This window comes from Acipenser ruthenus, chromosome 16 (genome assembly GCF_902713425.1).
Source record: "Acipenser ruthenus chromosome 16, fAciRut3.2 maternal haplotype, whole genome shotgun sequence".
Classification (NCBI taxonomy): domain Eukaryota; kingdom Metazoa; phylum Chordata; class Actinopteri; order Acipenseriformes; family Acipenseridae; genus Acipenser; species Acipenser ruthenus.
In genome coordinates, this window is record NC_081204.1 from 21,807,714 (window position 1) to 21,833,523 (window position 25,810).

General features: G+C 39.2%; 1 protein-coding gene across 4 annotated transcripts; it reads left to right on the forward strand.

Moving 5' to 3' along the window:
• On the forward strand, positions 1-25,802 carry LOC131697781 (putative bifunctional UDP-N-acetylglucosamine transferase and deubiquitinase ALG13). 4 transcript variants are annotated; one of them, XM_058989049.1, is made up of 25 exons: positions 1-345; positions 803-937; positions 1,344-1,427; positions 1,953-2,003; positions 2,082-2,128; positions 3,092-3,164; positions 4,476-4,557; positions 5,705-5,903; positions 6,353-6,428; positions 6,866-6,974; positions 7,257-7,321; positions 7,632-7,732; positions 8,421-8,548; positions 9,572-9,809; positions 10,367-10,480; positions 12,261-12,417; positions 13,372-13,498; positions 13,963-13,998; positions 17,070-17,125; positions 17,377-17,448; positions 19,215-19,374; positions 22,295-22,429; positions 22,861-22,901; positions 23,680-23,863; positions 24,115-25,802. In XM_058989049.1, the coding sequence occupies exons 2-25, from the start codon at positions 851-853 to the stop codon at positions 24,372-24,374; spliced, it is 2,682 nt and encodes an 893-aa protein (XP_058845032.1). In that variant the 5' UTR covers positions 1-345; positions 803-850; the 3' UTR covers positions 24,375-25,802. The 4 variants fall into 4 exon arrangements, with proteins under 4 accessions (XP_058845032.1, XP_058845028.1, XP_058845029.1 ...); XM_058989045.1 differs by lacking the exon at positions 1-345 and having other exon boundaries at positions 398-937; XM_058989046.1 differs by lacking the exon at positions 1-345 and having other exon boundaries at positions 398-937; positions 12,270-12,417.
• The last annotated feature ends 8 nt before the right edge of the window (positions 25,803-25,810 follow it).

The following is a 25,810-nucleotide window of genomic DNA, read 5'->3' on the forward strand; positions in this document are numbered from 1 at the left end:
CTTCTTTGAAAAAACATCATAAATATTTTCTATCCAAAAACACGAAGGAGACTGAACGTTAAATATGTGTTACGTTTCTCAAATACCCAACAAGACAAAAAAACAAACAAGCAAAAAAAACTGTTGTCATGGGTAGCAGCACGAGGAGGCCCGTATTAAAAAAAAAAAAAAAAAAATGTTAAGCGGTACGCACTGAGGACACAAACACATTATCAAAGCATGGCGTGTTTGTCGTCAACACTCCACCACGAAAATATTGTACAGTAGTGGAATGAAAATATATACTTCAGTCAATATGATTTCGCATTTCTCTTTTAGCTCGTAACAAAAAAAGGAATTAAACAGGTAATGCATTTCATCAAAGATAGTTTTGAGCAGTGGATAGTAGCCTAATAATAGTAATAATACTAAACTTGACAGGTCGGATTTAACTGTTGCGTTGTGTGCATTTGAAATGGTCACAAACAGTTTACTTTGTATTAATGCATCAGCTATTGAAAGATAAATTCGATGTAGCCAAAAAAATAAAACTTCAAATTAACAGTCCATCGCCTGTTCATTTATCACCTGAAGTCTGTTTTACAATTACAGGCTAGTATTACTTGGGCAGATTTGTACCAGCTGTGTGGAGCGCTTGCCTCTTCGAAAGGAAACTTTCAAACAAACCAAAAAAATTTAAACAATAAAACACCGACGGGAAAATAGGTTTTCTTCGCTTCCTCTTCGTGTACTCCACAACATGGAGATGCGAAGTCTTGATTTGTTACTTGTTTATTTGTAGTTTATTTTGTTAAAAATGCAGAAAGGTTGGAAGAAGTATTTTGGGCAGAAGCCGCTGAGCGAGGTCAACATGGATGAATACCTGGCCAGTTTGGGTTTATATAGAAAAATTACAGCAAGAGACGCCTCTTGTCTGTTTAGAGCTGTTTCTGAACAGGTAAGATACAAAAACATGTGTTTGAGTTCTTAGATAAAATGAAAATAAATAAGTTAGCTGTCAAACTGAGTAAGTTGCTGCTTACTGTACATTGGCATTTGTAATTGCATGTACTTTTACTGCGCTGTAATGAGTTTAGTTTTAAATATTTCTGAGAGAATATTTGCTTTATTTATATTATTATGAAAACTATCTAGTATACTGGGACGTTTAGTGTAATTGTGTGAAGTGGAATATACAACTGTACCACGCAAGTAGTGGGTTGGCAGCTGTATATTTTGACATTTACATACAGTAGTTTGATTTGCCATTGGTTTGTTCAAATGGAAAGTGGAATCTCTCTTCTTTTTCTTCAATTTGACCTGTATTTCCTGGGTGATTACATTGCATAAATGGTTCCCCCCAGCTTTATTACTCTCAGAATTACCACCAGCACATCAGGAAGGCATGTGTCTCCTTTATGAGGGCCAACCGATGCAACTTTGAGCCTGTAAGTAATTTATTGAGTAAATATTAACTTAATATTAATTTTTAGAAAACAAAAAAAAAAAAAAAAACATTTAAGAATTTAGTAAATATACAGATGTTGTTTTTCTGGCATTTGTTTGTTGTGATTTTTAAATGTTTTTTTTTTATTGTTATTTTTAAATGTATTTAATTAATTGTTTATAAAACACATGTCCATAGGTTGATTTTCAATACATAGAGTACAATACAGGACATGTGTCCAGAGTAGCTCTTGCACCAGTGTAAAACGAAATGGTACAGTGATGGAAATCACTCATATTGCATAGCAGTTTCACCCATTCCAGGTTTTACTGCAAGTTTGATTAGGCAGTGTGTAGCTAACAAGCTCAGGTGTGTCTTATTAAACTCCTAGGAAACCAGGAATGGATCCAAGTGCCATGAAGTAGGAGTCTTATGTGCACCCCTGTAATTGTACAAATAGGGTCATATTATTGTATTGCAGACTGTACCATAACTGAATTATAACATGTTGTCTTGCTCATTCCAGTTTGTTGAAGGGTCCTTTGAAAAGTATTTGGAGCGTTTGGAAGACCCAAAGGTATGAGCCCTCTGTTAAATCCTTGTGTTGGTTGAGGGTTTTTTCCTGAAGCTAATTTATGTTTATTTTTTTTTGTAGGAAACCGCTGGCCAGGTGGAGATTAAAGCTCTTTCTTTAATGTATAAGTAAGTGAAGTTTGAGGTGCTGCTCTTAATTGTGATGAATTATACTGGTTGTTGGCTGCTTCTTTGGTGCTTGTGAATGATGAGGGGGACTGACTAGAGTAAGGCACCATGAGATCTTCCCCTCACACCTCTGCACAGAGTGACACTGTGCACCGCAGCCCTGACCTCAAACTGAATGCAACTGTATGACGACTGATGTGTATCCACAGATATATTGTACAGTAATTATTCTTTTTGTGATTTTGAACTGCATTGTGTTTTACTGAGAGGTTTTTCCTGTTTAATAAGCACTTGTAAGTAATTCTGTTACATTATATATTAACATTTGTACAAAGTTATTTCAGACGTGTATGTCCAACACACATATATGAGTTACAATCAAGAAGGAAGATTGCTTCTGTTGTAGTGTATTGATAAGGGTCTGATATTACACATAGAAAAAAATGTGTACCCAAGTCCTCAAACATCACAGATATTTTGATACCATCCCAACATGGATAAGTCAGTTAATCCGAGTACGTCCAACACCAAGGTATTTTATGAGCACTTCTCCCTTGTCAAGAAAGGCAGACAAATTATTTCGATCTTAATTAGTGCTAAATGGTTGACATGCTATGATCAAGTAAAAAGCCATTTGTGATTACCCTCATCTGTAAAGTATCTGAAATGTACAGCTGGAATTGTGGAACTGTCCTAATCTGTCCCATAATCCAAACCAGGCAAGAACAATAATGACATGCATGCGATTAGCAGCTGTATAGACCAAACTTCAAAAATCTGTGATAAGGGTGTAAATCATTTACAGTAGCATCTATAGTGTTGTGTTTTTTTTTGTTTTTGTTTTTTTTAAATCATCAATCTGAGCAGGGTCTGGTCCAAACGGGTTCTGATTAGCGAGACTCTACTGTAATTTGTTGTTCAGGGGGAGTAATTGTGCAATCTGGGTTTCTTTGTCTCCTGTAGACGTCGCTTCATTGTATATCGTCATCCAGGGAAACCACCTACCGAAGTTGCTGATGAGGATTACAAAGAAAAGGTAGTACTGAGTTTGTTTCAGCAGGGCCTCTCTCGGTTTGGACCAGTGGTACCCTGATAGTCCAGTTTAGGTGTCAGCTGTGAAAGCAATGCATGTACTGGTTTGCATGACTTCTACAGTGCTGTATTACTTAACACATGCTATTGTCTTTCTAGTCTGCACTGTTTTCCAGTGCACTTAGGACTGTATTCACATACAGCCTATGAAACCGTAGCAGCCATAATTGCCTGGTGTCCAGTGTTTTAAATGTGTTGCTAATTGCATGTATTTGATTTAACACTGCAAACATCAAAATAAAAATCTAAACATTCTAGATACCTGGTCTGCAGTGTTGAGTGGAGTGAACACCCCCCCCCCCCCCCCATATTAAACACTATTTTATAAGTTCTAGTAGGATTGTCATGTTACAAGTGTGTCGCTTGTATTTCTGCTTTAGTTTTACCAAAATATATGCACTGCACCTTAAAGTAAGTTTGACATATTGTATGTACAGAGAGCGCCCCTTTCTGTAGCAAGTTTTATTACAGGTGGACAGGCGTCTCGCACTTTCTCAGGCCAATGGGACAGAGGAACCAACAACCTCTATTTACCTCCATATTCTGTGTTGCAGAATATAATTGGCAAATCATAAGAGCTCAGCGCTGCTTTTTAGATTGCCGTATAAACATAGTTAAGTCATTGATTAGGTCACTTTAAAATGTTGTCTTCTCCACACATTGCTCCCTTCTATTCACAACTAGTTGATTTATGCCTTTTTTTAATATTGCTTTGTGCCTCTTTCTACCTAATCCATCCAGCTGTCGTCTTCATAAAAAATTATTTTTTACAAGCCCAGCTGGTGCAGGATACACACTGTATAAAATAACAGTTCAGCAGGGGGAGCCACCTTTCTAGGAAAAAACTCAATGAAGAGGTCATGCAGCAGATAAGGCACATCTTTCAATAGAGTCTAACAAAGAGAACACAAGCACAAGACTGGGTTCTTTTTCTCTCCAGTAAAACATCCATATTTGGTATGTCTGTGTTGTAATGTAATATGCAATCAGTATATTGTCATTAAAAATGTAGTTAATTATAAGCAAGTTTGATTGCGATCTAATAAGACACCAGTCCTATGAAGGACTTTCCCTCATGACTTTTAACGAAGTCTTTAAAAATGTGCTCCGTTAGTAAATATAGGAGTACATTACAATGTGAATGAACATAAGACTACATCCAATGCATTGGTAATTTTACAGGCAAGATGATATGTGTTTTAAAGAGCATGATCTCCAGTCTGACCTGTAGTCGGTTGTTATTTGTGTGTTTCAGGTTGTGCTGTGCTGTTCAAACAATGGCCACTATGATAATGTGTATCCAAAACACTACCCTGCTGATGCAGCAGTGTGCCAAGGTTAGTACTTGTTACACCAAATATGGTTTATTTTCCTCTATTTTGTATTTTAAGTTTGGTTCAATCCTAAACTATCCCAAAGTCATTATTCCGTTGTTAATGAACGTGTCCCTAAAACATTTTAGTTCTGAGGATGCTGAAATGCTACTTCTCTTTGCCTGGATTAACGATGGATTAGCTATAGCTTCAGAAACTGAGTCCAGCAGTTCTACAAGTATTAGTCTTTTCCCAAGACTCTGTTCTATTCCAGAATTCAGGCTGTTGCTTTGAAATCTGATGTGTTAGTCAGGGACAGAACAGGGAGCTAATGTACAGGGTTAGAATGTCTGAGCGTGCTTAGTATTCTGTCCTTTGAAAAAAATTCAGCCATCAATAACTGCATTTCCTGAAGAAAATTACTTGTTTGGAGGGAGTCAGAAACCAGTCCACAGCTACCAATTCAATCTGTAACCTTGGGGAGCTTTTCCTCCTGCAAGTCATCTACTATGCATAGTTTCTGTAACTCTCTTTACAACAAATGCTTGTCTCCTTATCTGGCCGATTTGCTTAAGGACACTTTTAACAAGGAATGTGTTACTGAAGGACCTGCAGATTGGGTATCGGCACAAGGCTTAACTTTAATCTATTGCAAGTGCAAGTCATCCCTTGTAACAATTGCACACGTTGGAAGAAATGTTCATTTTAATAAAAAGGGCAGTTTGGAATTCACTTTTGGTAATGTTTAAAACTTCGACACAGGTAAAGCCCTTCAATTAAGTTGTTTTAAACACTAGAGCTTTTAATTCCTTTCAGAAAGTTGTAGTAAACCTTACCCCTGATGCATACAGTAAGCTTTGCAAATCTGCCACATAAAGCATCTAGCCTTGTTTTATATTTATTATCTTTGGACCAGCTGTAAACTTTGGGAGTTTATAGCACTACTTTCAGTGTTATTGCTGTATTATTTTTTATTATTATTTTTTTTAATTATTTATTTTTTGCTCAGAGAGCTCACTAAGGCAAATTGTGAAAGGATAATTGAACGATGCAAATATTAGCATTATATGCAGTTTAAAAATAAATGAAGATTGAATAAATGGGCCTGTCTGTGACCAGAATAGAGCGAGCCCTCCGTGTGTGTGTGTGTGTGTGTTTCCTTCCCCTCCAGCTGTCCTGTACGAAGTCCTCTACAAGGATGTGTTTGGGATCGAGGAGGAGGAGATTCACTGTGCCCTGGATGTGTTCCACGGCAGTGGGGGGCGGCGGTACCGTAACAGCTCCTCGATGTGCAGCGAGGACGCCAACTTCGAAACCAGCGACGAGAAGAACCACAAGAGTCCCACAGCAAACAAGAAGTCAGCCCTTGAGTTAATATCTAACATTTAATGTCAGATTAGGATTGAGGTCTTTTCATGGTATTGGCTGCTTCCTCAGCATTTGTCTACGACTGTGTACGCGGTACCATTTAATATAACATGAAAGTGTATATGTAACATTGTGAGCGTCTGAACTGGTGGAACAGTTGACAGAGTTCACACGATTTCTCAAGTCCCAGGAAGCAAAAAAAAAAAAAATCATAAAATTAGAAAAACCACGGAAGCCTTTAAACAACGAGCAATAGAGGAAAAAATATTTTCAATAAATATATATATATATATATATATATATATAATCTCAAGATTTGAGTAACCAAAGTCGGAACCAATCATAAAGATTTCAATGGCATTTGTGTCTGTAGATGGGGCATAAAAAGTGTTTTGAGTTTGTGTTGCATGTTTTCTGGAAATTGGTATTCTTCCTTTTGTTAAATGTGCAGTAAGGAGGACTGGGAGGTGACTGAGGGTGGCAATCCTTCTGAAGAGAAATCCAAATCCGGACCAGAAGAACAGAAGGTGAGAGGTGATCCTAGAGTACACAGATATTGGGGTGAAAAAGGTACATCAGGTTACCCTTCCTGTGAATCCCCATGCAGCGAATGCTGTTCCTGTGAATCCCCATGCAGCGAATGCTGTGCCTGTGAATCCCCATGCAGCGAATGCTGTTCCTCTGGTGGTCCACTTGAATTCATTATGGACTAGAAAAATCATGACAAAATAACAAAACATTTGTTATTCAGATGTTCTTCCTGCAATCCTATGAAACTGGATTGAAATCCATATTAATTTTATGCTACCAAACATCCAATTGCTGCAAGTAATCCCCGCGGGATGTAAACAAACAAGACCATCCCTTTCTTCTTTAGTTTTTTCATAGTTGAGTGCGCAGAAGCCTTAATGCTTACAAGGGCATTTTTTAAGCAATCCCAATGTGTTCCTTTTAAACTTTTCAGCCTGCAGACGGCCCAGCAAAGACCTCTTTTCCTTACAAGGTGCTGAAAGCTTTGGACCCGGATATCTACCGCAATGTTGAGTTTGACGTCTGGCACGACAGCAGGAAAGGTAAAAGCTTTGCACAGAAGGTTGTCTTGAGTTCACCAAACATGTTCTTCTCAATGCACATGCTAAGCTTTCAGTATTTTGGTTTAGTTTTGAGTTATGGAACAGATGTGCCAATCAGGTGTTATATTTCGGTTTTGTGTGTTGTTGCGACCACTTGTATACCAATTATGCAAATCAAAAAACTTGTATGTAATGTATGCTTTTTTACAATTTGGGGGGTACAATATTTGTATGCTTTGGAGGATTATTTATACCAATGAAAACAATGATTTATTTTAACAGAGCTTCAGAAAACCGACTACATGGTGTTTGCTGGGAGGCAGTACTGCTTGGGAGACAAATGTCAGGTAATAGTGTTTTTTTTTTTTTTTTTTTTTTGCACATGAGTACGTAAATCATACATGTTGAATTATTGATGTTCAATGATAAATACAGTACAGTACTTCCTAACAGTGTTACTGGTGTTCGTGGTTAGATGACTGTTTGTTGAGACAATCCTGTAAAAGACCCCCCTGGTTCACCAGTCTGCAGAACCCCCACTCACCTCCGTTCTTGCTGAAGACCCCTTACTGGATTTGGCCCGTTGTGTTGAGCACAGCAGTGTTTGAATAGCTGGTGTCTCCCTGTCTAGTGACTTGTAAACTGGTTGTGTTCCAGGTTCGCTTGGAGCCTGGCGGGAAGTACTACAATGCTTTTATCCAAGAGGTTGGGCATCACAGCAGTGCAGTCACGGTTTTTATAGAGGAGCTGGGTGAAAAGTGAGATGAGAAACTACACTACTTAAAAGCAATATGCAAAGTGAATCGCTGCATATATTTATACCATTCTGTTAAGTAAAGAACATGTTTCAAAACAAGAAAAAATGATTTGAAGCTAACGTGAGTCCATCTTCGTTGTTTCTTAACAGTTTGTAACGATTAATAGTGTGTTAATTTTTCAGTTATAGTGCTTTGGTAAACCGGTCTCTAGTGGGATTTGAAGCATTTCTTTTTTTATTACAAAAATTTAAACAGCCTGGGTTTATTGAACAAATAAATTTTCAAAAGAGATTTGCAGTCGAGCAGGGTTACAAGTTTTAGATCACCCTCTGAGGTGAAATGAAAACCTCAAGGACTTAATGTTGAGTAAAGAAAAAAAAAACATGAATTAAAATGCGTTACAGTGTGTGTATAGATAGAAGGGCATTGATGCAGACTGTCTCAATTAAACTTTACAATGCATAAACAGACAAAAGACTAGATTAGTCTATCAACATGCAGCTAGTATTTTAACTGTGCACCTATTCTTGTGTTTTCAAAGACACTGGCAAAAATGAACTGCTAGTTTCTCTGGCCTGATTAGCGTTATCTTTCTATGTAACCTGAAGTAATCCAAGGTTAATGCTCCTCTGGATCTTTGAAACCAGCCGTATAAACCCTCCCTCATTCCTTTGCTGTGTCTTTCCAGGCACCTTGTCCCTTTGACGAACCTGAAACCAGTCACCCAGGTTAACCCAGTGCCAGCCTGGAACAGTGCCCCAAACCGGAAAGGGGGGAATTATAACAGGATGTCTGATGGATATGCAGCGGAGCTCGGTCTGTCCCTTCAGATTTTATGTTTATTTGGGCTGCATGCTTTTGAAACACATTCTTTTTGGAAGAATATTTTTTTTCATAGTCTGCATGCTTGCTGTTTTCTGATTTAACTTTTTCAACATTAGTTACTTGTAGAAAAGTCTAGAAAAGTTTAGATCCTATTAATCAGAACTTTAAAAATATTCCATCGTATATTATAAATTAAAACTTGGTCAATTATGGAATTGTTACGGCTAGTACCTTCAAGAAGGCATTAGCTGAAATGTTAGTTTACATGGTTTAGGGATTGTGAGTTGACCAACTTCTGTCCCGCTGGGATAAGCCGCAGCTGGGGGCTTAGAGCATTTTGTAGCACTGGCAAAATCGCCCTGGTTTTCAATCAACCATATATCTGTGGATATTGCAAGATTAACCCTAAAAAAAATAAAAATAAAAATAAATAAATAAATAAATAAATAGTTAATGCTGTCCAGGGAGAGTCCCTAGTGCTGTAAATGCTCTGAAATCCAGCTTTGGGGAGACTTGTCCCGGCAGGTGGCAGTGCAGAGGTTGGTCTAATTTCTAGACATATCTTGAAAAAAAATGATTATGGGACAAATATTTTGTAGTAAGTTTTGCTTTTGTGAATGAGGAAAAAGTTAGAAGAAATAGAAGTGATATTAAGTGGGGTGGAAATCAATTGTATGACTGTTACATTAAGCAGTTACATTATTACTGAAATTAAGCAGAGTGTGACATTAACCAAACTGATATTATCAGGAGCTTGTTTCTGTTGACTCCCATTATATTGGGGTTGAGACATTTCAGTTTGAGGATAATGAGCGGGGTGTGATCTTAACCAGAGTGATATTAAGTGGCTTGACTATCATTTTTCTTGTTTTCCATTCAAAGACATGGACAACTGAACTAGATAACCTAGGTTTAAATAGCAGTATAAACTTGCTTTAGTATTTTTTTTTTACTGCAATATTCTTTTAATAGTAGTTTTACCTGACGGTCTTAAATGACTTCCTATAAACACAGACCATGACGTAAGGGGTCGCAGGCGTTTCTACAAGAAGGCCCGTGGGAAGGAGATGTTCATGGCCGTGGCGTACAGCAGGGGGCAGTCTGGGCTCCCCCCGAGACTGCAGCACAACATCCCTTCCGGCAGGTCCTCCCCCATCCACAACCCCCCGGGCAGCACCAACATGGCCCCCTACGAGCAGTACCGGCCCCACCCCTCCAGCCAGCGGGCAGGCCGAGGCTACGGGCCTCCCAGGTGAGGGATGCGCATCTTCCAGCACTGCTGGGACTGATTCGAACATTTGGACAAACACTCTCTGTAACGTGTTCATTGGTACAGATTGCCTTTTCTATTCGTTCGTAAAAACAGAATTTAGAAAATTACTATCCATAAGATAACATGCAAAGGAAAGCCAATGCATAAATGATATACAGAAGATAACACACTATACAGGAGTGTTTCTCTCCTTTCTTTAATATGTCATTTCTCCAGAGGATTTTTTTTTTTTTTTACCATAGTATGGTTTTTATTTAATTAACTTTTTTAAGAGATTTTTAATATTTTGTTTAAGTTTTGAAAGAATATTCAAACGTGAAAAACCCAGCACTTCATCGAAAGGCCGATTGCTGTCTGCTAGGGACAGTCCAGTGGTAACGGGCCCCCTAATTGCATGCAACAATTAAACTAGAAATCACGTCCAGTCCTTACAATCCCTAAAGTGTCAACGTAACATAGTAGAGCTCTGTTTTGAAGATTGTATGCATGTATTTGTATTGCGTTTCCTACAGGGTTTTTGTTCCCTTTCTCTATAGAAGTTCAGCACGCTTTGTTAATAGACATCATTTGGTTGGACCCGAGGTAGCGTACTACTCTAGCCCAGGAAGGCGGTATTACCAGAGCTTTGATAACTACTCCTACAGGTCACGGTAAGGGCAAGGCTGCTGTCCAGTGTGTCGCAGAACCACATTCGTATACTCAAATATTTTGTTGTTGTTTAGCTGATTTAGCCCTCATTTTTAGCTCCTTTTCTGCTTGCTCTGAACATTAACTTTTCACGTCCTTGTTTTAATATTTGATAAACCCGGCTCACGACACAGTATATCTTGTTGGAGTGTTCCTTTGGAATCAGTGCAGCTAACATTTCAAGCACTGCCTACAGTTGTTTGCATGTCATTAAAGTGCAGTGCTCCCTAATTTGAATTGCTACATAAAAAAATGAAGGGCTGTGCATTGGTGAAGGGAGCTTGTACTATAAAGCATAAGGTCCCTTCAAGTGCGTGATAAATACTGCTGTGTTTGAATCATGAAATAATGAGGGAACACTCTGTACTGCAAAATGTATTATTGTGGATAGATTCTTAAGCATGTTGACAATTTAATAAAATAAATAAAACTTCTACAATGAACACACACCTCCATCAGGGGAAACAAGTGAGAAGTTGGTGACTGAATAACTGATATTTAAGATGTTTGTTACCTGGAACCCAGTGCAAATCAATGCAAATGTTTTGCAGTGTTTCACGAGGGGTACTATGTTATACAGTTTAGTAGCGTCACCTAGAATTTTGCGATTGAGACATCATAAGATATTTTATTTAACATCATGTAATCAAAGAAATTATAAAATGATATTGCAAAAGTCTACTAGAAGCCAGAATGGTCGTATAATATTTCATGTTACATTCGCATTTTTCAGTTTGTCTATTTCGTTAAGTATATAGAAAACTACAAAGTGGCAAGTAATTCAATATTTTAACATAATATTTATTCATTAGGTTTCATTGGCTTTATGAAGCAAAATGAGTTAATTCTATAGTGATGCAAAACTTTTGTCCATAGCTGTACAGTCAACACTCATTAATGCAAATTAAGGGACCGGCAAAAATGTTGTCTTCTCATTCATTCTTAGAGTCCAAGCCAAATGCATACTGTCAGTTCTTACTGAAGTTACAGTAACCCTGAAATCAAATTTCAATTACAGAACAATGGAAAGTATTTTAAATGTAAAAGTATAAATATGCAAGTCTCGTCCTGATCACAAACATTTTTAGACCACAAAAGCAAGGCATCAGGGTATTGGGAAATGCTGATGATTGCATCCACGGTTTTGCAGTTCATTGGCCTGTATTGTACCCCGGTTTTTCATAATGGTTGAGAAAGTGTTCATGGGAATGTTCAAATTTGCTTCAGCATCTTCTTGTATGGGAGTGAATTATCCACTGCTTTCAACACCTTCACTTTTGTCTGCAAGGATAATGCACAAAAATACAATACAGAGGTGCTAATCTGGATGCACATTTAATATATTTTTCAATATCCTTTACACTTGGCTGTTTGAACTGGAGCAATTTGCTTTATTCAAATTTCTTCCCTGGGGAGGAGGCTTTGAAATAATTTGCACAAACATGAAATTAGTGTTAAGTGAATGCTAAATTTGGCTGGTTCAGGAAATTGGTGAAATCCGAGTTTGTCTTCATGAGATTTGACTATTTTGTATTGTTTTATTTTTGGTTTTAGGAGCACACCGTTTTTATATTTTTAGCTGATATTTTATTTAGCATTGTAAGCGGGATGTTTTTATGAACTTGATGTGAGCAGTTCTATATGTGAAAGATATGCTTGACCATTCATGCTGCACTGGCCACACAGCATTGGGTTGAAAGGTGTGCCCCAGCCACTTGATGTTAAGGGTTAATGTTCCTGGAGTTCCTATAGCCGGAGTCGCCAGCAGATGCCCTGTGTGAATAAAGAGTGCCAGTTCACCTTTGTGCCTGACAATGGGGAGGAGCCACAGGGCTTGGATGGGACCATCACCTTCTATGAGCTAGAGGAGGGGGATGAGACTGCCTTCCCGCCCCTGCCAGTAAGTTCCCCTGCATGCTTTTAGCATGAAGTATTGTAAGGAAACTGTATTATATATGTGTTTCTCTCTGTGGAGGAGCGCACACAGTAAGAATAGAACAAGCTTCCTTTATTGATCCCAATATTATTATTAGACACAACGAGGCCACTAGATAAACAGAAATTAAGCAATTATATCCGTTCCCAATTTCTGGAAGAAAGCATCAGACACTGCGCTGGTGTGAGTTCATGGAAGATCTTTATGCTTCTCAAATGCACCTCCAAGTGCCTGCTGTTTTATACAGTTTGAACCCCCCTTTTCGTGAAAAGTTTAGTGTCGGCTTATCTCTCTGTCCAGCAACATTTTGACCAGATAACTCCTGTCAGGTGAGGCCAGTTTTATTGACACAATAAAACATTTATTTCCCTGAAAGTAGCCAGATAACGGCACAGCTATGCACAGCTGCACTCAGAATCATGATTTTGTCCTTGTAATCTTTTCCTGAACTCTTTGCAGTATAAAGAATATCATATAGGGTGCTGAACGATACAAGCTGATATCCACTCTTTAGAGGTCAGAGGAAGGCTACCGACAAGCGTGCTTACTGGCCGCTCTGACCTTGAGCGGGTGAAAATCAGCTTGCATCGCACAGCATCCCATACTATATTGTTGCATACTGTAAGAATGATTTAACAGCATAGCTCATTTTAACGTGGCGTCCCTGTCATCCAATACAAGCCATGCGACACAAAGAAATTGCAGCTGCGTCACATCAATGCATTTATATATTGTCTTAATAGATCACCCAAGTAACTGTGGCCTACCAAAACAAACCTGTGCGTTATTAGGCTGTCCTCACTGGGATAGGATTGGAGCTTTGCCCCAACTGTGTATTCAAAAGAGCGCATGCTGCTTGTGCACTGGCTGTGTATTTAAAAACGTGTTCATGTGACGGTTATGTTTTTGATTTCTCAGGGACAAGGAGTTTCCCCTCCACTTGCCCCCCCTCCTGCCACCTTCTGGTTGAGAAGGGAACCCAGCCCCTCTGGAAAGCAGGCCATGGCTTCATCTGAGGAGGATATGGATGAACGGAGCAACAGTGGTGAGCAGGAGACCTTTGCAGAGTTATTCTGTTAACGTGCTGTATAGTCCTGCAAAAAGACACCTGGGCTTTTACTTGGGGATTCGCTGTTTTGTGTGAAAGATGCAATTCATTTGGTTTCATGTTTTAAGCCTGTGTCAGAGTCTCCGATGTTTATAAGTTTGCATTGCTTTACAACAGCATGGAAAGTTGTAGAAGTCAAATTGATAAAATGCCATATTAACACCTTTTATAGTAGGTGGGTTTCTAATAGATTCATCTTTTAATAGTCCTCGATACAAGCACTGTCTCTTATCTTGTTTGGAAGAGCACACCCATACAAAAGTGCTTTCACCTGTGTTCCACATCTGAGTGATTTCTGACGACAAATACCAAAATGGCGGTGGGTTTAGATTAGGGTCAGATCTGAATGTCGGTGTTGCTTTTATGTAGCTATTTTATTGTTTTTTTTCTGTCCTTTTTAGGTGAATATCCTGAGGATTATATTTACACTGATCCAGGTTCGTACACACTGTCTTGTTTGAATAAGGTGGTAGAACGACAGCAACGTTGAAATTACTCAACAGGTATACAGAATCGAATGGCATTTTTCCAGTGTTGCCAGATCATTATTTTAAATAGGGGGATGTATGCTGTTTTGTTTGAAATGCACTCCTTTTAAGTCAACATGTGTAGAATATATTTGCCCTAGTTTAAAACATGCTATCCTTTCTCCCACCTTTTGATTTTTACTACAACCTGTGTGGTGGTAGTGTTTCTTTGCTTTTGCTTGGATATTAATATTTTAGAAACGCTGATCTCCTGGATCACCGCTTACTTGAATAAAAACATAATGTATGCATTCGTGTGAGTGATTATGGATCAACAAGTGTGTCATCAACATAGATTAGTTCCAAATGTAGCATTTTGCATTCAAGTTGAAATAAACAGCCACCGCACAATGATCGATGAAGGTGGTTTGTTTCATACTTGAGGCAGCAGCAGGGATGTACTTGATAAAAACAAACTTTAAATGGGGAAGTTCTATGCAGACGTGTTGAACTGCACTTGAAACCTGCATGTCCCATTCTGATCACAGGCATTTTTAAACCACAAAAGCAAGGCATCCTCAACATCAGGTATTGAGCAAATCGGAAACCCTGACGACTTGCATCCACATAAGCCTGTATTATTGTATCCTGTTTTTTTTAGCATGGGATGACAAAGTGTTTTCTTGTCCCCAAACAACATTAAAATATAGTACAGAGACGCTAATGTGGATTCAAGTTAATACATTTCCCAATATCCTTTACACTCAGGTGATCGAACTGGGTCATGTCATTTCGTTTACATTTCTTCCCTGGGAGGGCTCCAAAATAGTTTGTACTAACGGGAAATTTGTGTTAAGGGAATTTGTGTTGTAAGAAGTAACTTATAATAAACGACTGCTAAATTGCCGGGACCTTGTAGAAAATTCCGTACTATCAGGAAATTCGTCTAATCCGAGTTCATATTAACAGGAATTCATTGTATGTAGCTGGTCTTGATGAGTATCTTTGATCTTGTGATGGGTCTTTTTGTCCCCCATTTTTGCGGTGGTAATGTAGTGTGCAGAATAAACTGGCCTCTGCCATTAATCCTGGCAGTTTGTATATTTCAGTATAATCCTTCAGAATATTAAGATATTATTGTTGTGTGTTTTTTTTTTAAAACTTTTGTTTTATTTATGTTTCCATCCTTGCACTTTGTCATGTTTGTTAAAGTATGCATGCTGTGTAGGGCCCCCAATCTGTCTGGTTGTCATACTGTAGTTGTTTGCGATTGCAAAGCACACCAGAGCTTGCTGCCTGCCCTCCCTCATTGTCTGCTGCAGTTAGACCGTCCTCCTGCTGCTATCTGCCTTAATATCTTCAACCCTGGGATTGGTCCTTGAGTGCGATGGCGCCTGCATCTTTGCTACTTTCTCTCACTGACAGTCTGTTTTTGTCATTCTTCCACCAAACCCACAGTCTGGCCTCCATGGTCTAACATGAGGAGGCAGCAAGGTGCAGTGCAGGTCATAATGTGGGCTGCAGTTTTATGAACACTGTGCTCTGCAGGTTTTTCAGTTAACCCACATCCTTAAATATTGATCAGCTGAATGTGTTTAAAATACACAGAGATACCGGTATGTTCAAGGGGACTTTGAGAAAAGCATAGTGCACAGGTTCATGACAACAGTACCCTGGCTGTTGTCTTAATCAGGAGTTCATGTGGCAACAGATGGCTATTTCCACGCTTTTCGTTTTCATTGCAGTTAAACTGTGATGTTGTAATTTCACTCTATTTCCTGTGAAACCTAATTCAGCCTCAGATTCAGCATTTGATTAAAGAGTAATGCTATCTTGTTCAGTTTAAATGAATTTGTCAGCGGATAGATTCACATCCTGCGCTGTTTGATATCATCAGTACGCTTATTTTTAACAACAGATTGCGGTCTTGTAACGAGTGTCCCTATCTAGCCGATTATCCGTCTGATCTTCATGCTGGTTACAGCACGGGCATGTTATCTGTGATTGAATAGATGAAAGTTGCTGCTGCCACCTCCCAGCTGTGCTGTTAGCGCTCAATTACCCTGCAGATTTGATGTTGGAGCACAAATATCTTTGTGCTGCATGGTGAACGGGCAAGATCCGGCACAGCAATGGGTTTCCACTGCACTGTAATTGGAATCCAATGAGCTTTCAGCTGCTAAATCGTGTGGGGTCTGCTGTATGTTAAAACTACTGTCAGGTGTGTATCTTCTTTTCAGATACAAGTGTTGAAGTCATTTTCTGATTTGAGCTTTGTCTGTTTACCGCAAATTGAAATGTCCCATACAGAATATCAGTGGGGTGTCGATGGGAACAGTATTTCCTCCCTGTTTTTAATAGAAGTTCAATCTTCCTGCACCTCGGTTGACATTTTTGCATATTATGTTACTGGTAAAAAATGAACAAATAAAATCACATTTTTTGGGTGGGGGTTTTATAAAGCGGTGAGACAGGTGAATAAATAACCATTTGTTTTTGCACTGTATTAAACAGACCTGTGTTTCTATTTCCTTGTCTTTAGGGCACTAAGGTCCTTGCACCTGTGTGTTAATGAAGGGATAATTGCATTGCTGTGGCATGTTGCAAATAATATAATCCGACCCATCTGATAATATAATGCCCAAAACAGAGACATATCGTGTGATAATAATATATTCTGACCAATATGTTATTTTGTATACAAAATGTAATAAACTGAGAGACGGGCTGCTGGGTAGACTTGCTGTGTTTGGACCAGAAGACTATACTGTGTTCGAGATTGCTGACAAAACCATAGGGTGACATGATCGTTACTTGAGGGAGTCCCATTATTGCAGAGGAACACACCACAGCAATGCCATTATCCCCATTATACTAGAACTGTTTAAAGTTATTTATCTTTTTCTGAAATCATTGTAGTCCACTGAAAGTTAGTTTTTGAAGAGAAGGTCTCAAGCGTTCATGACACAAATGCATTATCCAAGGAGAAGTGAGGGAACCTGGCTCAAGGTTATTAAGGAAAGCATTGTGCTTTATCGCAGAGGCTGGATTCCAGAGTCCATCTGTGTATGCTGCTGCGGAGTCCACCACTAACCTGGTAAGAATGTTATCCCAGCCTCACAGGCTGGGATTCGCCACTTTCACTTTGTACCAAGTTGTATTGAAAATATCCCTTTATTTTAAGTTTTATATATCCCTGTTTTTTTAAATAGAAATGTAAGAGTGAAAATTAAAACATGAAACTGGTGTAATTATAGAAATTGTGATTTTATTGCTGCCCATAATCCCTGCATTGATGTTATTCTTGTTGTATTTGATGATGTAAATGTTGGACCTGGAATCTTGTAGTCCATTCAGGAAGGGGGGACTCATGCTGGATCACCGCAAGATGCCGTTGCCACTTACAGTTACTCCCAGCAGGTAACTCTCCAATTATCTGAGGCACGGACAATAATAAGTGTACATACACAGGTGTGCAATTAAAAAAATAAAATAATAATAAAGAAATACAAAATAAATTAATTAAATTAAAAAAATTTAAAAAATGATCTAGCATTTTGTATCTTGGAAAAAGACTGTGTGTGTGTATGTGTATATATATCTTGTATAAGGGACAGAATGCTAGACAAGTCCTATTTATTTATTTATTTATTTATTTATTTATTTATTTATTTATTTATTTATTTTAAAATCTACTTTTCCCCTCCCTGTCGCACAAAACACACACAAGTAGAATATAACTTGTATGATTTCGGTTTTATTTAACAGTGAACATCCATCAATCAATTAGTGATTAACGGGTGGATCTAGACTTCTAGCTTGACTGGTTCATTAAGTTCAAGATACACAAAAGACTTCCCTGTGACCCCACCTCACCTCAACAAATGTATAACATACTTTCAGGAAATGTTCCTTTCAGTGCAGTTTGGAACACTGTTGCTAGTAAATTTAAGTAACACACTAACAGTACGACTATACTAAGCAATACTCCGAGTTATTCAGATATATAAATATAAAATAGCTCTTTCCACTCTTTCTCTATAAGCTGAATCCAACTCCTGATGGTCAGGTGTTTTGTTGCATCACAGACATGAAATCATTGCCATTGTTAAATCATATAAAGTAGTGCAACATTCTTTCCCTGCACTACTCTCACTGAAAAAATAAACACACAAATGATTTAATACATAAACACTTTGCCATGAGATTTACAGTCTGTATTGTATTTTAAAATAAAATATTGTACAGAATCTCTTGCATAAACATTTCATTTGTATCATTAACATATTTGTCAATCTTCGTGTTTTAATAGTTTCACAAATCAATGAAATGTCCAATAAAGAACTAATATCGCTTCTGTTCAAATCCTAGTTGGTAAATGGCAAACTAGGTTAGCAACACTAAAATCGAAAGAAGAAAAAAATGACTTTTTTTTTTTTTTTGCCAGGGAAAGTTTGTGTTGAAATGCTTCTAAACCGTAAACTTTTTTTTCTCCCCCCCAACCAAACAAATACATGCTTGACCACAAAGTATAATTAATAATAAAATAATGTTTTTTCTAATCCGGTAATACCTTGGCAAATATGGTGTGTGTGGTTTGGTGTGTTACGTGTTTTTTTTTTTTTTTTTGACTGCTGCATTTAAATGTCGGGTTCATGTATTAAGAAAGCAGTATCATTTATTTACTAATTTACAAAAAACTTTAACACCTTAAGTTTAAAATATTTGTCTGTGCCTTGCCACAGGCTGTCTTGGCAGCCATTTCTGGGTTTCTTTTGAACCAACAGGTCCCAGTTTTTTTTCACAGCTAGCCAATCGAAAGTCATAGGTGTGGGATTTAAACACTTTTTAAAATGTTTGTGTGTAGGTGCTAGACTTCCACAATTCAGTTTTCAGAAACTTGCGTGGCTCTCTAGAAATATACCAGGAGTGTTTTTCTAGCAAAAGAATGAAAATAGAAAAAGTAAATAAATAAAACCTATTTGTCCAACGGGCAAAGTAGAACGGCAAAACTTGTTGCCCTTCACACAAATCTTGTTGTGTCGGGTGATATGAATTGCACACCCCTGATATATAAAATAAATATCTCGTGCCATTGCACCCATGTTTTAAAGGCAAATTTACTTTTTTTCAGGAATAGTTTTCTTTTGCATGTCATGTGCAAGCCAGATTCCCTTTTTCTTCAGGTTTTGGTGAACTCCTCGGTGAACTCCTTGTCCTGTGTCAACGCTGCTTCGGCCACCGTGTTCACCTCCGGATCCACAGCCAGCTCCCAGTCCCCTGCAGCCCCTCCCCAGTCTACCGTGCAGCCAGTCATTGTGTCCCCCCACCCCGTCACACGACCAGGTAATGCTGAGTGTGCCAAGCAAACAGTCTGACCACTGTGAATATCCAGAGCAGTGTGTTTCCAGGGTTTAGCCACCTGTTAGAGGTTTGACTGTACTTTGATTGTCTGAAGCAAATCTTGCAGAAGATATCTGGACATATCTGGGGGCTGGGGGATGGGGGATGGGGGATGGGGGATGGGGGATGGGGGCTGGGGGGGGGGGGGGGGGGTAGCATTCTGTACCAGATACTGTAAATTACTATTAGCGTTGCTGTGAGTCGTTTGATAGGGATTGGTGTGCAATATCAAACACTGGAGGAGATGTATACAGTACAGTATACTGTTTTAGACAATTAAACAAGTTAACCATTGTTCATTAATGCAGGAGCAGCTTTACCAATGGCTAACTTAATCAGTCACAGTTACGACTTGGACATTTTGCTTTAGATTTGTCAATCTGAAGTCAATTAAATTACTTGGCACCCAGCACTACTTCAGTAACACCAGTTATTGCCCACTCGTGAAGCACTCTGTTTAAAGGTCTTGTGGTGTTTAGATAGAATATCCACAGCCATACAAAACATGCAAGCAAGGCATGCCTTGAAATACACTACTGGGCAGCAGTATATAGCAGTTCCTTCTACTGTGCTTTGTCTGAAAATAAGTTTATTCTCTCAAGTGTCTCTTAGTTGGTGTTGAATCATCTTTTTTAGTAATAAGATTTTTATTCTTCCACTAACCTTGCTGTTTTGTTTAATATGATTTTTTTTTTTTTTTTTAATAAGAGATGCAGGGGTCTGTACAATTGGTTTGAGCAGTGGATGATCCAAGTACCACATTCAGATAGTTAAATGAAACATCCAACAGGGCTTTTAAGATTCTCTTTAGTGAATTCTTGTGTTCTGTTTTAAAACAAAAAAACAAAACAAAAAAATCCAAACTTGGTTCTGCTGCAGGTTTTAGAGATCAGTTAAATAGACTCCATAGTCAGAACTACAAATTGAGTCCTATTCTAGATGCATTGCCTGCTACAAACACAGGGGGTTCTGGATGGAAGAGGAGGGGTGATATAATTTAAGGGTTTAATTGCATTGTCGTGGCATGTTGAAGGTAATGAGTCCCAGACTGGACAGAGCAAGAAGCATTTTCTTCAAGCTGAGGTCAGTGTGGAAATCAAGGAAAATACAGCAAAAAGACCAAGCTCAGGATGTACCAGAACTGCTGTGTGGATCTCGCGAGTGAATGACAGATTACAACCTGAAAACACATGCCAGCTTCCTCACAGACTGTCTGAGGAACATCATGCGCATCTTCTGGCCACAGACAGGTTCCAACCACAACCTTCTCAAACTGACCAAGCATGAAGACCATCCTTACCAGAAGCAGATGGAAAAGGATTGGCTGTCCTTCGCAAAGATGGCAGTGACATCACAAAGTTAGCCTTGCGTTGGACACCTGAAGGCTAAAGAAAGAGAACTTGGAAGCGACTCAACCTGAGTTGGGGCACAGCAGAAAGCTAGGCCCAGGGTTGGGTAACTCATCGCTGCCTTATGTGCCAGAGGGCACGAAGAGGATAAGCAATTAAGAGTCAATAAACATGGGTGCTATATTATTACCAAGGTTAAAATAGTTATATATTTACTTCTGTCTAAAATAAATCATTGCAGTCCACTAAAGGAGTTCACTTCAGAGCAGGGTTTAAGTGTCTGTAGCGTTTCCTCGCTAAGCAGCGGTTTTAGAACAATTGTTGTTAATTGGTGTCTTTCCTTTTAAGGGAGCTGCTGGGAATGGGAGAGCAGTGCCCGGTTGTGGTATAATTTTGTATTTAAGTGCTCTGAGTCAAATCCATTTGGTTTTGTGTACAGGTTCAGTATATTGGAATGCAACCAAATGTGAGGACTGTGTACCAGTTAACCTACAAATCTGTTTAGTTTGGCGTCCTGACAAATTTCATTGTGTAGGTGTCGGTTTTCCATCTGGTTTTTATGACTGCTTGTCATTTTTTACCCAGTTTTATATGCAGTTGCACGCTACAATGACACTTGATTTATACAGTGTGTTATTGGTTTGATGTGCGCATTAGTAAAAGTTATTTATTTGGTAATTGCACTGCAGAATTCTACTTAGCATATCAAAAAAGTAGTGTGGAAAAATGAAATCTTTAGACATGCACAGATCTACACAAACTGTAGCTTCACTCTGGAATACTTGGCCAATGCATATTTCTCTGTATTGAATATGGATGCACATTCGCGCTGCTAATTGCATGTTTCTGAAAGTGTTTACCTCCAGAATGCCTTTGAGACCAGCACGTGAGAGCAGTTTGCACAAATACATATATAGTGAAGTTGCAGTGTAGGCTGGGTGTTGTGCAACATCCCAAAACAATGCTTTATTACACAAGAAAAATAATTCCTATAACACTGCGGTCTGTTTAATGTAAATAGTGTTGGATCTCCAGTAAATATCACTGTTTAAATCCTTCTAATGGGCTTTTCTTGGTTTTTTACAGTACAGTCTGAAATACACTAAAAAAACACTTGCATCTGCTGTCTAGTTTGATTTTCATAACTTCTGTACCTATAGTTCTCTCTTGGGACAGAGGGTAGGAGATGTCTTGTTCACACAGAGCGAGGTGAGGGCATGAGGTGGGTTACCCAGCCATGTTCTTGATGACAAACTCTTGATAAAGCAACTGGGAAATAGACAAACGCAGGTTATTTTTATTATGAAATGTGGTAGTATTTCAATAGGTCGCTCTTTAGATCTGCTGAATACATCCCAATATGTCATAGCTTGTCTCTTGAGTGTTGCAGCCTTTGCTTGTAGTAAGTAATGTTTGCTGTGTCAGGAACTATTGTTTAACAAGAATACAAAATAAACTAGTAAATGACTTGTAGGCATGTGTGCTTGTCCTGCATGTCTCCTGCTTCCCTGCAGTTGTGCTGACCCCCCTGTCCGTGTCTTACCCCCCGGGAGCCCCGCTGTTTGTGAATGAGCTGGGGGAGCCTGTGAGCGCCCCCCCTCCCCCGCCACCCTACTCCTGTGATCCAAATGGGAACGACCTCCCGAGAGGTGAGCACACCGCCCACATTACTGTGACTGCAACAAGGCATGGCTTTACTAATTTCATACTGCAATTACACTTTCTGTAAAGCTTGATCTTTTATTTCATTTTTTTACCATTTACTATTAAGTGACGTTTACGTTCAGATTATATGGGCTGAGATATTAACCACTTAAATACGTTTTCAAATCGGCTTAACAAGGGACAAATGTCTGTTTGGTTATGAACACTTTTAGAATTTTAAAGTGGAGGTTGTGCAACAGTTCTAGGGCAACGTCACAACACTTTAGGACTGTTTTAAGGACAGGTTTATTTTCATTTATTAAATCAAGTTTGGTTTGTTGCTCATAAAACCAAATTCAACTGTAGGTTTAAGCAGATAAGCTTGCTGTGTGCTTTGAAGTATCTCTAAATAGTACATGTCCGGTTCCCTTTGTAGATTACAAGGTTGTCCAGTATTACTTCAACATGGGTGTGCAGGTAAGTATTACCTTGTTTGTTCTGATTTCAGCAAATATTATGGCTTAGTGTTATAGATTGTCTTGACTAATATGTATCTCCCTCTGCCGTTTACATGGTAAAGTTTTCAGTGTTTATGGTAATGGAAATTGCCTTTTGATGTTGACCTGCATTATGCTCTTCGGTGAACGAGTTTGAGTGTTAGCTTTGCATGGTTCTCAAGATAATGTCACTTGCATCTATGAACAACAAAGTTATTTACGCTCTTGACGTGTGGTAATGGGTTCCACTGAGCTCCTGTAGGTATGCTGCTGTGTAAGCTCTTCAGTTTTGTGAGCACACATATTGGTTAGAACTAGTCTTTTGAAGAGTAACTTTGGGCTCCAGACCCGTCCTTTCTCGCCTAATTAAAATCCAGATGTGTGTTCAACAGTAAAGTATCGGACTTGCCTTTTGCATATTCCGTCTGCAAGATCTTTTTCATTTTCTATAGTTATTTCAGTTCATCTTTTGAATGGGTTAACAGGGATGGAAATAAGACTCCTGTTGTATAGCAGTTTCACCCATTCCAGGTTTTAATATGTGCTTGATAACCATCTTGGCTGTGTCTTATTAAACCCATAGTAAAACTCTGAATGGATCAAACTGCTGGCAATGGGAGTCATGTTTCCATCCCTGGATAATGTTGTTTAATACAGAATGCACTCAGTTTATAGGCTTTTACTTGTCAATATTTAATTTACAGTCGGCAGCATGTTTCAGCCGTTCTTTTGATGGTGCTTGTTTGCTTGCCTCTCAGTGGTATCATCAGAGCTACTGGAACCCCATGGTGCAGATGCAGCAGATGTACCAGCAGTCTCCCACGGAGCAGTACCAGGGCTTCAGCATGGCCCAGCCCATGACCGAGCAGTCTCTGCAGCAGCAGTACACAGATGCTGGGAGATCCAATGACAATAGGGGCCTTCCAGAGTCCCCTCCTAATGGTAGGTGGGATGTTTCAGAACCTGTGGAGCACAATCAGAAATTATTTTTTCTGGTCATCCCAGTCCTCCCCCACATGGAGAACAAAGTTATCAATGTGGCCTTTTTTTTTTTTTTTAAATACTTTTTTATGTGAAGTTACACAGCTCTATTGTGTGTGTGTGTATATAGGGATTCTAGTGTGTGAACTGTCTTTTCTTTAAGATAGAAGAACGTAACTTACTGTGCTATTTTCTCTTCCTCTGTGCTGTAGGTTCTGCCCCAAATGTGGAGGCTGCTCCAGTGTCTCAGGGGGCAGTCTACTACCCAGTCATGACTGAGCACTTCAACCAGCAACCTCTTCCCACCTACGAGCCCTGCATCCCAATGGTGCCTGCATATCACTATGTAGCACCCTGGCCACCGGTGAACCAGCCACGCATCCACGGCACGCTGTGTCCTACCACGGTTCACCAGGTCAACTACGTCGGCTCTCCAACCCCTCCTGCATACTACATCCCCCAGAACATGTAACTTGCATGGCACCACCCTCATCCTCCGGGGCCCCAGGCAGTTACTCCCAGGCTTCATCACCGGGGGAGAAACCTCGGGTCCCCGAGTGTTTTGAGGGCCCAGGTACATCTCCAGGTTTGGAACAGACCAGAGCAACAGCTTCCTGTGTCAGTCCTGTATATATTTAAGATTTGTTAGTGTTTAAAGTTCTAAATGGTATGTAATTGTCACTGGGGGATTATACTTTTATATGTATGTTAATGTTTTTGCAGTTTTGTGCATTTGACCATTCGCACTGAACATTGCTGGCTATTAGACACCATAAAGAGTCTCTTGCTCTGGTGTTTTAAAGGGGTCTAATAAAAGCCCCTTCAGTAGCATTGTACTGGGCATGACTTTGGTTCTTCCAAACTTGCCTGAAGCAAACCCCAGTGCTAGAATTGAAATGTTAACCAAAGTTTTGAACCCCATTCTGTTGATGTGGGGCACTAGCAACATTATCACTGCTCCACTTATCCTGTGTCAATCTGTGTGTTCTTTGCTTGTGTAATAACTGTATGCAGGTTTTTCTTAAATACAATATGTTGGAGCTGCTGTTGTTTCCTGGTACCAATCGACGTATTGCAATGTTAGATTTAAGATCTGACTGCCGTCAGACCATGTGAAATGTAAGTCTCTGGAAATATATAGTGCTGTACAGTATTGGGAGGAGGCAAGAGGCAAGCTAAAAAAAAACTAAATTTTCCATACAACAGAAAGGGCAGTTCTATTGTTGCCAATACTGGTAGGAAATAGTGATTTCAAAGCTTTGGTTTACACTCCTTGATGCTGTTTAAATATCAGAGTATAGGCAGCCTCCTGTAATGGTCAAGGGCACAGCTGCTTTCACTGTATGTTTGTCTGACTGGTTGAGCAGCTCTAAAGCTTCCTGTTTGTGCTAGTAGGGAATAAATGTACCAAACTAAATTCAACAAGCGCTACTAGCAATCTCATTCATGGCTTTCTCTTGTTGATAAAGAATTGGCTAGGGGGCTGAATACTTTCCAAAACTCATCTGGCATGAAGCCATTTTTTCCTGCCGTAACACTAATCATTCACATCCTGTGCAGCAGGTAGTGGAACCCCAGCGTGCCGGGGGGGAGGGGTCAGGTGGGAGCCTAATACCTGCTGCACAGCCAGTCAGTTAACAAGGATGTGTTGGGATTAATGAGCTTCAGTCAAAGGGAATAAGTCTGGAATTTCTACCCACAGGTTCTCTGCAATTTCTTAGCCAATTGGAAGTTCCTTACTGTTCATGTGTTTTGACTAGTCTGTTTTTAGGAAGTGTTTTTTTTTTTTTTTTTTTTTCCCTGTTTTTTCACTGTTTTGTCACTGTTCACAAGTGGTTGGAAAGTTGGTGTTTAAAACAACAGTTTAAATATTCAATTAAAACACACGCATTAACACTGAGTTTTGGC

Coding starts and splice junctions, on each gene's coding strand:
- LOC131697781 (XM_058989045.1), top strand. CDS start 797: ATGCAGAAAGGTTGGAAGAAGTATTTTGGGCAGAAGCCGCTGAGCGAG. Junction 938..1,343: donor TTAGAGCTGTTTCTGAACAG/GTAAGATACAAA, acceptor GGTTCCCCCCAG/CTTTATTACTCTCAGAATTA. Junction 19,375..22,294: donor CCACCCCGTCACACGACCAG/GTAATGCTGAGT, acceptor GCTTCCCTGCAG/TTGTGCTGACCCCCCTGTCC.